A 13,547-nucleotide genomic window follows, 5' to 3' on the forward strand; every position below is an offset into this window, starting at 1 on the left:
TGAAATAAGTGTGTTTGTGTGAGTTGGTCCAAGTCTGGGAAGACTCTAATTGCAGGTGGCAGCGAGAGGCAGGACCTGTGTGAATGAAGCAAAGTTAAATGAAGGCATGTATAGTTTGGGATTATGGCACTGTCTGGGGCTGTGATTATGCTCTGTCAGCGACTACCAGGTGTCTGCTGGAGGATGGTAAAAAAGACTAAAGGGGGTAGGAAGGTTTGGTGTTTGGAGAGATGTGGTGGATTATCTTCTTCCTCTTCATTGTTTAAGGAAACATCCATCCAATTCAGTCAAAGCTTGGCACCATATAGCAGAGGATGAACTTCTTTACAGCTCTGCTAATATTTCTACTTTTACTATAATCAATGCTTTTGCTTTGTTCTCTATAGGCGTTTTCTTTATTCCAACCCACAGAAACAGATTCCATCATCTACTATCTGTCTCACCACGCTTACTCGTATTCCTGCCTTTACTAATACACCTTGTGCTACCTACTGCTGGCTAAAGTGCGTCTCCTATGCTGGCCTACCTGTAACGAAGCAAATTAAAGCCAAGCAGCCACTCGCGCTGTCCAGCTTGCGACCAACACCACTCTGCTCTGACATAAACACACACATTCATCCACACACGTGGCCCCCCATCTGACGTAAGCAGAGGGGATTTCCCGTGCCATACGAGTGCGCAAACACTACAAAATGCTGTGTCACCGTGTGGCTGCCTCGCCTCGCCTCGCCTCGCCTCGCCTCGCCGCGCCGCGCCGCCCTTCAGCTCCCTCTCTGCCTTTTTCTCTCGACTCTCCCTCCATCTCTGCCCACCTCTCGCTGTCTGTCCATTTTCACCAGGCTGCCTGAACATTCGCTCGCTTTGTCGCGTCTTTGCAGAGTTTTCTAATCCATCAGCTGCCTTTTTTCTTTCCCCCTCACTTTCTCATATCATTGCCTATTTGCAGAAATACATCGCTGCCCTCTTCTTCTTTTTAATCGTTGCTTAACTTCCCGTTTCATATAAAGTTGATTGGTGAAAGTGCATTCTGGTTGCGGTATCCGATCGCTGATTTAGACCGAACAGTTCCCACACACGCACTCTCCGATCCTGTTGGTTTTCGGAGATGATGTTCAGGACTCGTGCTGATGTCGAGTTTAAAAAGATCCAATCCAGAGATGATCTTTCATACTCAGAATATAAACATTATGAGCGCAGGCCTTCGAAATATGCTCGGCGTGTCTTTTACACAGAGACCGTAAAAAGGAAACGCAAGTTCCTGGCAGCCCTTTAAGCTCATGTTTGCATGCGAACACAGTTGCAGGTGATGATTTGCGATGCTGTTACAGGAGCGCACAACAGCATCGCTTTTAACAACAGCACTTCTCTTGCTTTGAGTCAGCACACTGGGCTTTGCTGTGTAATTTTGCCCATCAGAGCGGGGGTGTCTGCTGTCTCCGAGAGTGTTTGTGTGTGTGAGAGTGTGTGTGGGTGCATGCATGCGTGCACTGTGCAGTCCAGTCCACTTATTGCAGGCAGCCCTGACACAGATGGTGCTCGGCAATACCACATACCAGAGGCATTGTTTAGGGAAGGCCAGTTTCAGGAGATAATTGACAGGCATAGAGAGGACCCATCCCCCCCCCCCACACACACACACACACACACACCTCCCGCCCACCTTCACTTTGTTTCTTTATGTCGGCCATTCTTATATGGTGCTGCACACACACAAACACACACATGAAAATGGAGACCCTTTCTTTTTTTTTTGACCTGCTCTTATTTTTTCTCTCTCACTCCGATCTCTCCCCTCTCTCCCTCTCTCACCACCCTCACATGCTCTCCTTCGGTTTCACCCTAGCAGCAGCCCAGCCGGGCCTCTGATTGGTGGACGTGCTGCCTTTGTGTGCTATCTCTAGTGTGACGTCTCTCCGGCGAGCTGTGTATATGTGTGTGTGTGCATTTATCACGAGTGTATATGTTTGTATAGAAATAGAGAGGGGTGAGGGGGTGGTCGAGGGGACATTCACAGAAAGAGAAGAGAGAGAGAGAAATATCAGCAGGAAGGAAAGAGCGATAGCGATCGTTTAGAAAAAAAATCCCTCTTGTATGTGTGTGTATGTGTGTATGCATATGAACGTGTGTGTGTGCGGTAGACCTATTGGCATACGAGCAGGAGCGAGAGAGAGAGGGAGGGAGGACGGGGGTAGAGCAAGAGAATAAGTGAGAGAGAACGTGCGTACGAGGGCTCATGTAAAGCCAGAATAAAAACACAAGATGGCTTCCTGAATGGGCTGCTGCAACACAGACGGGAGAGAGAGAGACCGAGAGACCGAGAAAGAGGAGTGGAGCGATAGAGAACGAGAGAAAGAGAGAGAGAAGAAAGAGAGCGAGAGAGAGAGATAGGGCTGAAGGAGAGAGAGAGAGAGAGGGCGCCGGAGTCTTCTGATGGGGATTCGGCCAGCGGACGGAGGAGTACAAACCGAGGCAGCTCAGAGGCTTGGAGGGTAAATATTCATCACTCCAGACTATTTTAGGATTGATAGGTGGGTGGGTGGGGGCGTGGAGTGGTGTGGTGGGGGTGGTGGGGATTTGGGGTGGGGGTGGGGGTGGGGTGGGGGGGGGTATCGGAGGTTGGCGGGACTCAACTCGAGACACAACACACAATTTAACATTGGGGTCGCGTAGACAAGAAGGTTTTTTCTTTGAGGGGGGGGGGGGGGGGGGGGGGTTGCTATTGTTTTCCAATAATAATAAAGATCAGCCCTGCTTTGATCTACCATTTCCATCTACTCCATGCCTCTCTCACTTAACCCGTCCACTTTGGATTCTTTCCCCCTAAGATTAAAGGGGGGGGGGTATGCTGACATCAGATGATCAGACATATATATATTAGAAAGGTTGCACCAAGTCGGGATACAGACATTACATAATTCTATAACTGAAATCGAATCTATTTTGCGTCTCTCATTCGCTGTCCCGGCAGCAGAGGGAAGTGCCGGCTCACTGTTTGAGCAGAAATCAAAGAAAACAGATTTGCGCTTTTTGATGGTCGCTGAGGTTGACAGGAATGGGATGAAGAGACTGCGGATGGCAGAGCCCGTGTGCCGTTGTGCAAAGCTGTAAAGGTGGCACATTAATGCTCAATGATGAGTCTTTTTGAACAGGCCCTTGTCGCATTATTCTATTGATTCTTATTCTTCCCCTCCCTCCCTCCCTCTCTCTCTCTCTCTCTCTCTCTCTCTCTCTCTCTCTCTCTCTCTCTCTCTCTGCCCCCCCAATCCCTGTTCTGTTGAATGACTGTAAAGGTGGAATATTTGGACGACAACGGTCAAGGCTGCTTGGGAAGCCCAGAACTGGCAGCTGAGGTAAGAGATGACACTTGATGGGTGGGTTTGAAATAGTGTTTGTGCCCATGTCTGTCGTCTGCGTCTATGCATAATCTCTGCCCGTTTGCTGCTGTTGGATGAGGTGTTAATGTCATGGTTAGTCAGCCCAGTGATCACTTCCTCTTCTCAGTCGGTCTGTATCTGTTTGCCTGTTCTTTAAAAAACAACAACAACAAAAAACTTGATTACGCATGTGTGTAAGAATTGCTTTAACCAGTGTAACTGTTACACAGCTGTGACTGTCCTCGCTCTGTCGCTGGTATGTCATACGCTCCTCTCCCCGGTGGATGCCGCGTTATCCCTCGTATCATCTCTAAGTGGAATATAGTTGTGCCAGATCCCTGGTCTCGTCTTCACACCCGGTCTTTGCCGCCTGGGAACTGACTCTGTTTAATACAGTTGCTCCGAGTTTATGTCTGAGGCGCGCCAAGTTAAAGCGCCCTTACTGATGAAGTGGCGGCATCCTCAGTTTAAAGCGTCCCACGCTGCCCGCTGATTGGTGCCAGAGCAAGGCATGTGTAGATACAAGAGGCCCTGGAAAGGAGGAGGGGAGGAGGAGGAGGAGGAGGAACTCTGCACGTTGGCTCATGAGCTGGGGAGGCCGTCCTGCTTCTCCTAGGTTCTGGAGTCAAATGAGGTAAAGGGAGTAAAAGTTAGTGGGTCACGCATGCGTATACGTAGTTGATTGTCGGGCGTAGTAACCTGTGGCGTGTCGCTGCTGAGTGCTGCTGTTGCCTCAGCTCGCCGGTCCGGGGCACACTCGTCTGTTTATGTGGAAAGGCATGTGGACGGGCGGCGTGCGAAGTTTCATAAAGGAATTTACTGAACATCAAACAATTGTCTGAGTTCTAAGAATCTTGTGAAGTCCTCTCCCAAAAGGGGAAAAAGACAGCTTTGATCTGACTTCTGTCACGTGCGCCGAGAGCGACCTGAAATTCTAGATGAGCGAAATAGATTCACCTCCACATCTGCAGTGATATATGTCAGTGAGTTTCAAATGTCATAAATAGGGTTAGCATGGTTCTATGGTCTACTTTATCTTACCTCTAAGCTGCTTTAATCCCAATCCATATGTGGGCAAGCTCTTTATCTGCAAGGTATATACGACCATCTGGTTTAAAGGGGGAATATAATCTTTTTTGTGTTTAACAAGTTTCTCTGCCTTTATAGTTGTCCTGAGCTCCTGTTTGCAGAGGGTCATGGTTGCCGTGCGGATCCTGGGTGGAGTGTTTATCTCGACCAAGATCTGTTTCCTTGTCAAACATTTCCCTGGTCGCACACAGGCAAACACAGTCTACACCCAACAGACCGAGGGCACCATTTTAGAAAACTAAAATAAGCAGTTACAGAGTATCATTAGGCATGTACAGCCCCAAGAACATTAAACAAAATGGTTTAAAGTGAGTTTGAAAGCAAGTTTGTTTTTCTGCTGTTCAGGAAGCAAAGCTGAATTGAGAGGTGTACCACAGTGGGTTACAGACAGACAGACTGCGCTCGTGTGATTTCTTTCTTTTCTTTTTCTTTTTTTTTTTCCACGCCTATGCACAGGATTTCCTCTTTATGCACGAGGTGAACTTCACACAGGTGGGAAACGAGTCAGAGACAGAGTAGAAACCCTGACGCTGCTGTGTACGTGATGGCACATGGAATGTTTATTAATCACTCGTCGAGCTTTGGAATCCCCGGCCTCATCGGCAAAGGGTTAATACTGACCTAGTTTCCGTGGCAACACTGAATGTCTGATGACATCATTGCTTTAATTTTAGCTGGCGTTCGGCGTCCAAAGTTGGTCACGTGACCAGCTAGCCGGCACCACATGTGCGTATTGTGTGTGTGTTTGTGTAGTAAGTGGTTTGGTGTATAGTACAAACTCAGGAAGTGGAGGGTTTGACATCACCTCTTCCATTCAGTGTTAGCTTTCGATGTATTTACTGTTCTGTGAGGTTTCCACTCAGTCAGTAAAGAAGTGCAGCTAATGGTTTATTCAAATTTGTGTAAACTGTGACTGTGAAGAATTCCCGTAGTTGGTAGACTGGCCTACTTTGAACAGATCTTTCTTGTTGATGCTTTATTTTGGGCATTTGTTATGTTATGTAACAATATTAGGTTTTTTTTCCAAGAAATGAAAGATGCATCTTTACTTCCTGAAAATACAAACTGTATTATGGGAAGTAAAGACTATTTAAACAAAACTACCAAATGGGTTAATAATAACATAGCTTCTGCAATCAAATGCACGTTATTGTAAAACAAGCCACTCCTTCTTTCTTTGTGTTTTGCCAGACTTTGTAGTATTTTTTTTTTTAAAGCGGTCTTTAAAAATGCAATAGTTCTCCAGAATTTCAGAAAGGGTTTGTTTGGACAGAGGCTGCTTTTTCACTTATTTTTTCAGCATAGAAAAGGTTGAACCAGTATTATATCTAGTTAGAAAGAGCAAATTTTAAATTGTTTGTAGGCGGTTTGTTACAAGCAGCCTGTCACAATATGACCCAATTTGTTCACATTTTGTGAGTTGAATCTATAAAAAATGTCGAGGATAGCACAGTTTGACAGGGAAAAAATAGTATTTTTGTACCAATAGCAGATTCCCAAGAGCCATCAGCCAAAGGCAAGGAAAAAAATCCAGCAAAGACCTGATACAAGACCTGAGAGATGCATCTAGTCCTGAAATATCTTGTAAAATAATAAATCCAACTTTTTCACACCGTCAATATGGATACAGGAGGTCAGGAGAAAGGTACAGCAGTGAGCGTCTACTATATCTGTAAAACACGTTAGAGGCTCTGTCATGGTTTGAGGCTGCATTTCAGTCAGCAGTGTTAGGGATCTTGTCAAAATTGATCATAATATGAACACAGAAAAGTACGTTTTATTTTTAATCCACCATGCAATACTCTCTGCAGACAATTACAATGATCCCAAACACACTGCCAATGCAGTAAAAGCATACCTGGATAGAAAGACACATAATGGAAGTAGAACACAAAAAGTAGAAACATCCATAAAAGTGATGTGAATGTCATTCAAGAAACCTGGAGAACTATTCCTGAAGACTACTTAAAGAAATGATAAGAAAGCTAGACGCAAGAAAGAATAAAGATGGCCATACCAAATATTGACTGTTAAGCTTTTAACAACCTCAGTTTTAGGGAACTTTTGAGATGGATACCTCATGAGTAAAACCTCTTTCTGAATGTTCTGAATTAGACAGCGAGCTTGAAGCAAGTTTTCATCAAAACAAGCTGGACACATAGCACTGTGCAGCACATAGACTGTCTACAAAAAGACAGATAAATAATTACCCAGTGTACCCGCATAATCACTTGACACACCTCTGGTCTTACACTGAGGACAGCCTGCTTCAGAAGTCACTTTAGATTAGGGCTGGACCATATCATACCGTTCACGGTAATACGGTATAATGTTGGGCAACGATAAGAAAATGAAATATCGTGATAGAATATGGGTAAAACGTGCATGTGCAGTGCCTTTGTTTTCATACGTACATGGTGGAAAAAGCATGACGGCGACGGAGAACGAGAAGGGAGAAAGCGGACCGTTGAATGAAACAGATGAACCAGAATTGGTTTGTAAAAATGCTGCAACTTCAGTGGTGTGCAACTGGTTTAGCTTTCGTCCGTCAGATACACAACAAAACACTATTTTCGGTAGCGCATGCTAGCGGGCCGTCGTTATTACCGTGTTGTTTGGAAAATACGGCACACTTAAAATCAATCCTTTGATTTTTCTGAAAATCGACAGTGCCCCTTATAATCCCGTGTGCCTTATGTACAAATTCTGGTTGTGTTTACTGACCTCGAAACTATTTTATGTACACGGCGCTCGAAAATCTGTCAAATGTTTTAGTACGACTTTGCTAAGCTACACCGCTTGATGGATTGTCGGATCATTACGGCTATCGTAGGCAGGAGCCTCGCGGAGTGATACATACTGTGCTTCAACATAATATTACCGTATTGTGTGTGTATAACCTCTTTTTAAGTTTTGTGGATATTATACATGGTTATGCTGAATATATGTCGGCCAGTTTCCACTGGAAATGCCTTTTGGTTAAACTGTCAGCAAGAAATTTGCACTGTTACATTTTATATAATTCTAATGCACATAAAAAACAGCTGCTTGTTTAAGTGAAAATCATTGATGGGGTTTTTTTTGTTTTGTTTTTTTTTGCACTAATAAAGTTGTGGAGTTTTAAAGTGTTTTGTCTAGTGTCAATTATATCGTCAGTTATATCGTTATCGCAAATTTTCAAATGTATATCGTGATAAATATTTTTGGTCATATCGCCCTGCTCTACTTTAGATGCACTGGTTGAAAAGTAAATGTTCGCCGAGATTGTAAAAGAAAAAGCACTCCCAGGATTTCAAAACATCACATCTCATAGGTCCTTGTGGAATTTGATGTGACATTTTAATTTATACAGTCACCAATAATTGCCTCACTTGTATGCAGTCATTAAGGACTTGCAAAACCCTGAACTATTGTCATGTTTCATTTCTAATTAATGACAATTAGCAGACATTTCTTTCGGCACTGCCTCGCTGGGCTGCTTTGGGTTTCTGTTACTAGTGACCAAACCTGGCGGGGGCCTGGTTTGGTATCCTGCGAGCGCGATGAGTTGCGGTCGGTGGCATCGTTGGTGGTGTCTGATGTTAGAGCGAGGTCGTCAGCCGCACCGTGCCGCAGTTAATAAAAAATGAATGGAGGGAGAAGGGGAGGAGTCATCAGCTGTTGCTTGAGCTCGAACTCTCGCCTCTCTGGCGGCTGCTCTGCTGCTCCCACTGGGCATCCAGTTTAAACAATCCTGAATCCCACTGCTGCCAGACGCTGCCAGGTTTTATGTAATACAGCCCAACAGCTGTGGGAGTTTTCATGCCATAGTATCAAAACACACACACGAAAAAGGACGATATTAAAGAACAAAGTCTATAACTGGAAGCATACAAGAAAAGCACCGCATCTTATCAGTTTCCAGTAGTTATCTGTTATGAGCCCAGCTTTCACTGGAATGATTAAAAATGCACGCTGAACCTTCACATGTGTGTTGATGTAGACCATCAGCAAACACAGTGAAGGCTTTCTTGTTTTGCCACGGTCGAGCACTGGCCCTTTAAGTCTGGCTACGCCTGACTTGAACATATGGGAAGCTAATCTTAGCCCGAGTCCTGAGAGAGAGACAAGGCTGGCAACCAGCCACCGTGCAGGGGCTGAGGCAGGTTTCTGTTGCTTTATGTCTTTCTCGCTCTCGAGTCTTAAAAATTAATATTGCAACCCAAAAGTCATTACCAAGCCTCTCAGTCAGTGTTTCACCTGTCAGAACACACTCTGCCCATCTTTACTGCTGCGTTCTGTTAACGATTACATCACTGTCCAAACAAATCTGACCACTCAGCTCTTTTTCAGCACTTGGCATACAAAAGGCGAGCAGGTAGCGGCACGCAGTGTTCTTTCACAGGTTCAAACCGTTCTGAACTCACTTGTTTTTCATTCATTTCCCTTCACCCTGTTTGTCTCAGGTCCAAAAACTTTCTGATAACACATTCTGTTCTGCTCATTGATCCTGCTGTTGTTCAAATCCTGAAGCACAAAGAGCTGTCTCTTAAAAACAGCCCCCCCTTCCCCTTCCTCTTCTTTTTGTGGCTCCACCCTGCTTAACAGCCTCTTACCCGGCACCACCTTTCCCATTTTTTTCCTCCTCTCCTCCTTCGCAAGCCACTCCTCCATTTCTCTTTGTGAGGAATAGCGAGGGGTGGGGTTTGACGGGGGATAGGCGGGTAGGCCTTCCCCCAGCTGGGCAATCCGTGCTGACTTGCACGTGCCAAATGTCAGGAGGTATGACTCAGACTTGATATACACTACGCTGTGGTGCAATCTACACCTAAACATACCCTGAACTTAACACCGTCCTGGCTGAGTGGGGGTTTGGCACGAGTGTGTTTGGACACCAAGCTGAAACAAAGAGAGAAAAACGGCCAAACAGACAGGTGCACAGATGAAATTAGGTGATGCCTGAAAATGAACAATAGGTAAAGAGTCTTGTTGCTCAAGTTACAGTTACAGATGCAGTTACACTTACTCAAACAGGCAGTTTTCTCATTACTGTTTTTATGTGTTTTTCAGAAAACCAGTTATGACTAAAATAAAACCTAAACCCACACGCTCACGCACACACATGCACACACACACACACACACACACACACACGCACACACGCATTTTGTAGATTGTATTGTAAAAAATGACTAAACTATACGGAAAATAGTGTAGTGTTCTGAATCATAAGAGAAGCATTAGAATATACATACAGGACTTATTATGCAAATAAAAGTTCACATAAATTCTCCATATGTTGCTGTATCTGTTCTCTGTCTCTAGATAGAAAGGATACAGAACACATTTAAAAGTCTCCCCTCCAAAATATGTTATGATTACGACCTTGGTGCTAAATATAATGTGCCCTATGGTCTCTGGCCCCTCCCCACCAATAAACCCAGTGACCCTCAGTGGACTGTGTGCATACTAGTGTGTACTCTGTGTGTGTGTGTGTGTGTGTGTGTGTGTGTGTGTGTGTGTGTGTGTGTGTGTGTGTGTGTGTGTGTGTGTGTGTGTGAGTGGAGAGAGCTCATTAAAGCATGCCTCTGCATTTGTTGACAGTTGGTGTGCATGCACTGGAGCGTCTGCGTGCATGTGAGCAGTTTGGAGGGGGGGCAGGAAGTGAAAGATAAAGAGATGTGGAGCAAAAAAAAAAGAGAAAGGGAAGGAGGGGGGTGCACACAGTGTGTCAGATCCGATGACCTTGATGCCATTAGAATGCGGGACAATGTGTGCTGGGGATGGGGGCGCACAGAGGTGGATAGAGGAAATGGAATCAGCTGACAGGAAGTGATGTTAGGAGAGGCAAAGGACCCTTGTGTCATGCTCCTGTGAGTTTGGTCACTGCTGGAAACAAATGTTTTTTTAAAGCACGTCTAACAGTGAAATCGCAAGAATTCAACTCCCGGACTGCCTGAAAAGCAAACATTTTGTTCTCTGTCGGTATGCTTCATTCACATACACCTCCCACTAGCGAGGTGCTGGCAAAAAAAAAAGCAAATTGAAAAGCTTGTTTCACTGTTTGAGGGTTCTGTGTCAGGACTTCGTTGAAAAGAAGAGGATGACTCAAGCTTTACTCATAAGCGAGCACACACACTGCTGCGGATGGACTTTTGTTGTCAGTCATCCCTCCTACAACCTAGACCTTTCCTCCGTGCTGCTGAGAAAAAGAGCGAGAGCCTGAGAATTGAGAGGGGGAGAGAGATGAGGGCGTGCAGTAACTCATCTTGGATGATAAATGTGACTACACCGTGAAATGAAGTGATCGATGAGGAGTCTTTGTTACCTCTCCTGTGTGTCCCTCAATGCCGAATTACAGGTTTACCGTAAGTGCGATTTCATTTTCACTTAAATGTCAAGCTGCGTGGATTGTTGTTGTCATTTCAAATATCAGGTAACCTCGATGACTCAAAAGTTTGCTAAAGGCACGACTGCCCTGCACTTCTAACGTTCTCTTTCACCGCGCTACAGTTGTGCTCACGAGGTGACTTCACACCAGCTCTGTTGAACAAACCTGAATGGCAGCATTGGAATCCACGAAACGCACGCCAGCATCTTAAAGCGACAACGCGCTTTTCTGCCATTGCTGCTTCGCTTCGGTAGATTTCTATTCCTTTTGTCAGAGATGGCCAGTCCGATGGTGGTGAAGAAATTTTGAGCAATGTCTTATGTGAAATGACACCGATGTAAGCTGATATGAGTCATCAAAGAAGACATGTGCTTGAATCAAGAGCACTCTTACTGTAAATTACTCGTGCCTTCTGACATGGAGCAAACTGTGTCAGCTTACATGCTGTATTTACAGTGTGGGCACATCATGTGTCGGAAACAGCTGAATCCCTTCCCTCATGTTGGTGTTTTGGTCAAACAGCGTTTCTTTGTTTTACTCAGCTGTGGACAGTGACAGAGTCAGGCAGAGTTCATGTTTATTAAGTTCTCTTTCATCCTCTTTGCCTCGCTCTCCAAATTTTGGATATAAACTATGGAAGTGCTAACTTCACATAAGATGGGACTGTTTAAGGAGCCTGTTGTGTTCAGGAGATGTCTAAAATGAGGAAGTGTGCGTACAGAACAGATTCAGGGGTTAAGCCAAATGCTGAGCGAGAAACGCTGTGTCACTACAGTCGGGGGAGTGAGCGAGTGAACACCAGCCAGCCGGGTGAATAAAAAGAGCGTGCTTTCTGAGCTTCAGTTTTTTTGGTGTGGTTTTGGTGATGGTGGGCATGTGCTCGGGATGACACGCGCCCACCCAGTGGTGGAGGCAAGCGTCCTGGTGGGAGACACTGATGACGATGACGGTGACGGTACAGCTACGTCACCGCCACATGTGTTTCCTACCTCTCTCGCTCACTATACTCTCCCTTCCCACTCATTGGCCCTCCCTGGTCACGTGACCTTAATGCTCTACTTCTCCTTCCCCTTCCTTTTTAGACGGCTCGGGCTGTGTTTCTCTTTGGGATTGACGCTCATCTGTGTGTGTACATATGAAATTGTGCGGCAACAACGAGACAGACAGTGTGTGCAATTTTATAGCGCCAGAGAGCGAGCGCGTGAGAAAAGTGTTGGAACGGTAATGCAATAAGCTATGCTGGATGGAGGCAAAAAGCTCGGGAAACAAAACAGTAGAGACGAATTGAGAAAGAGAGAGAGAGAGAGAGACAGGCAAAGGCAGATTGAAGATGCCAGAGAAAATGAGAGACCAGGAGAGACAGGGAAAGCCAAAGGAAGTGAAGCAGGGAAGGGCTACAGAAGTTAATCCAGCCACAGTGCAGTGTAGCTCACACATGCTCAGTAATATAAGAGAAAAACACTACGCAGGAGCTGACAGCGATCTGCATGAGGGAGACGGCCATAATACCCAACCTCCTCCTCCTCTTCCTGGTTAAATCTTCTCCAAAACTCCAGCAATGTAGGAGCGAAGAGAGGACCGCAGAGCCGGTCACCCAGAGGCGATGACGGCGTTCATAATGATAATGCCAGTGACAGCAAGGAAAGGCGACAATGGTGAGGAATGGGAGAACGTTGTCACACGCTGGCGGACGGGTAGGACAGAAGCCATCGATGAACTGTGATTAGTCGGCTCCTCGCGGTCTTCATTCGGCAGCAACCTCCTGACCCTTTTTCTGTTTGTGCCACTCTCGTACCTCTGGTTACAGAATCAGTATCACACGAACAGCTGATCAACTCTGCACGTTTCAACAGTGTACTCCACAGATTTCCCTCTTCCTATCTCCACTCTGTTCCTCTTGCTCACCGATGTTGAAGAGTCGTGCCCCTCTCACTCTCCATTGCCCAATTCAGCCGCCTTGCTGCTTTACTCCTGAGCATATAGGTCTTCTTTCGTTTGCTTCCCGACATCTGCAGGAGTGAGTTGACATCATAGAGTGTTGGTGATTTCTTTTAAACCAAGTGACCCTGAGCTTCCTGCAGTCGGAAGCCTTCTACTTTGCGTTTGCGTCCTTTGGATCTTGGATTAAAGGGCCGGCAACAGCGCCAGCAATCCTCTCCCTCTCTTGCGAGAGCATCCTAGAGGATCTGTTATCAGTCACAGGTGTAGGTCTGAAGCTTTTCCTGTCACACGAGGAACAGGGAAGCGATGTGAATGCGGACAGGAATGAAAATGGAGATGGAACAACCATCATCGGTGGTTTCTCCTTCGGCCCGCGGTGGAGCCCAATCTAGATGGAGCAAAAATGTCCGCGAGGAAAAAAAACGGATGTCGTTTACAAAAGGCATAAACAAGGAGTGTAATGATGCTTTTCTCTGCTCCCTTTTCTCTCTTTCTTTTTTTCCCTGTGTTGATGCCATTGCGCGATGAGATTGCGTTTTCGTTTGCAAGCCGCTGGTTTGCCTCTGCGGTCGAAAGCAGAGAAGCTCTGTCACACTCAGAATTGCCAGTATGGGGCTTATGGCGATAAACAAAACACACACACAGACAGAGATAGAGCCTTATATATAACATAATCTAATGCAGCAGAGCACATAATGTGGAATGGGTGTGGATAGAGACCGAGAGGGGTTTTCTCACTGGTAAGGAGCTCTGCTGCACTGTGCTGTTTCCAA

General features: G+C 45.7%; 1 protein-coding gene across 2 annotated transcripts in view; it reads left to right on the plus strand.

The window, feature by feature from the left end:
* The window catches only part of tet3 (tet methylcytosine dioxygenase 3), a 43,883-nt gene that overhangs the window by 7,909 nt on the left and 22,427 nt on the right, over positions 1–13,547 (plus strand). Inside the window, exon 2 of one of the 2 annotated variants that reach the window (XM_085367062.1) lies at positions 3,291–3,350. In XM_085367062.1, the coding sequence (XP_085223188.1) occupies positions 3,291–3,350 (60 nt within the window). Of the gene's footprint in view, positions 1–3,290; positions 3,351–10,203; positions 10,811–13,547 lie in introns of those variants that run through there. The other variant, XM_085367060.1, reaches the window with a different exon arrangement.

This window comes from Diplotaxodon limnothrissa, linkage group LG12 (assembly GCF_057381915.1).
Source record: "Diplotaxodon limnothrissa isolate DT_005_m linkage group LG12, D_limnothrissa_male_GT1.1, whole genome shotgun sequence".
NCBI classification, from domain to species: Eukaryota; Metazoa; Chordata; class Actinopteri; order Cichliformes; family Cichlidae; genus Diplotaxodon; species Diplotaxodon limnothrissa.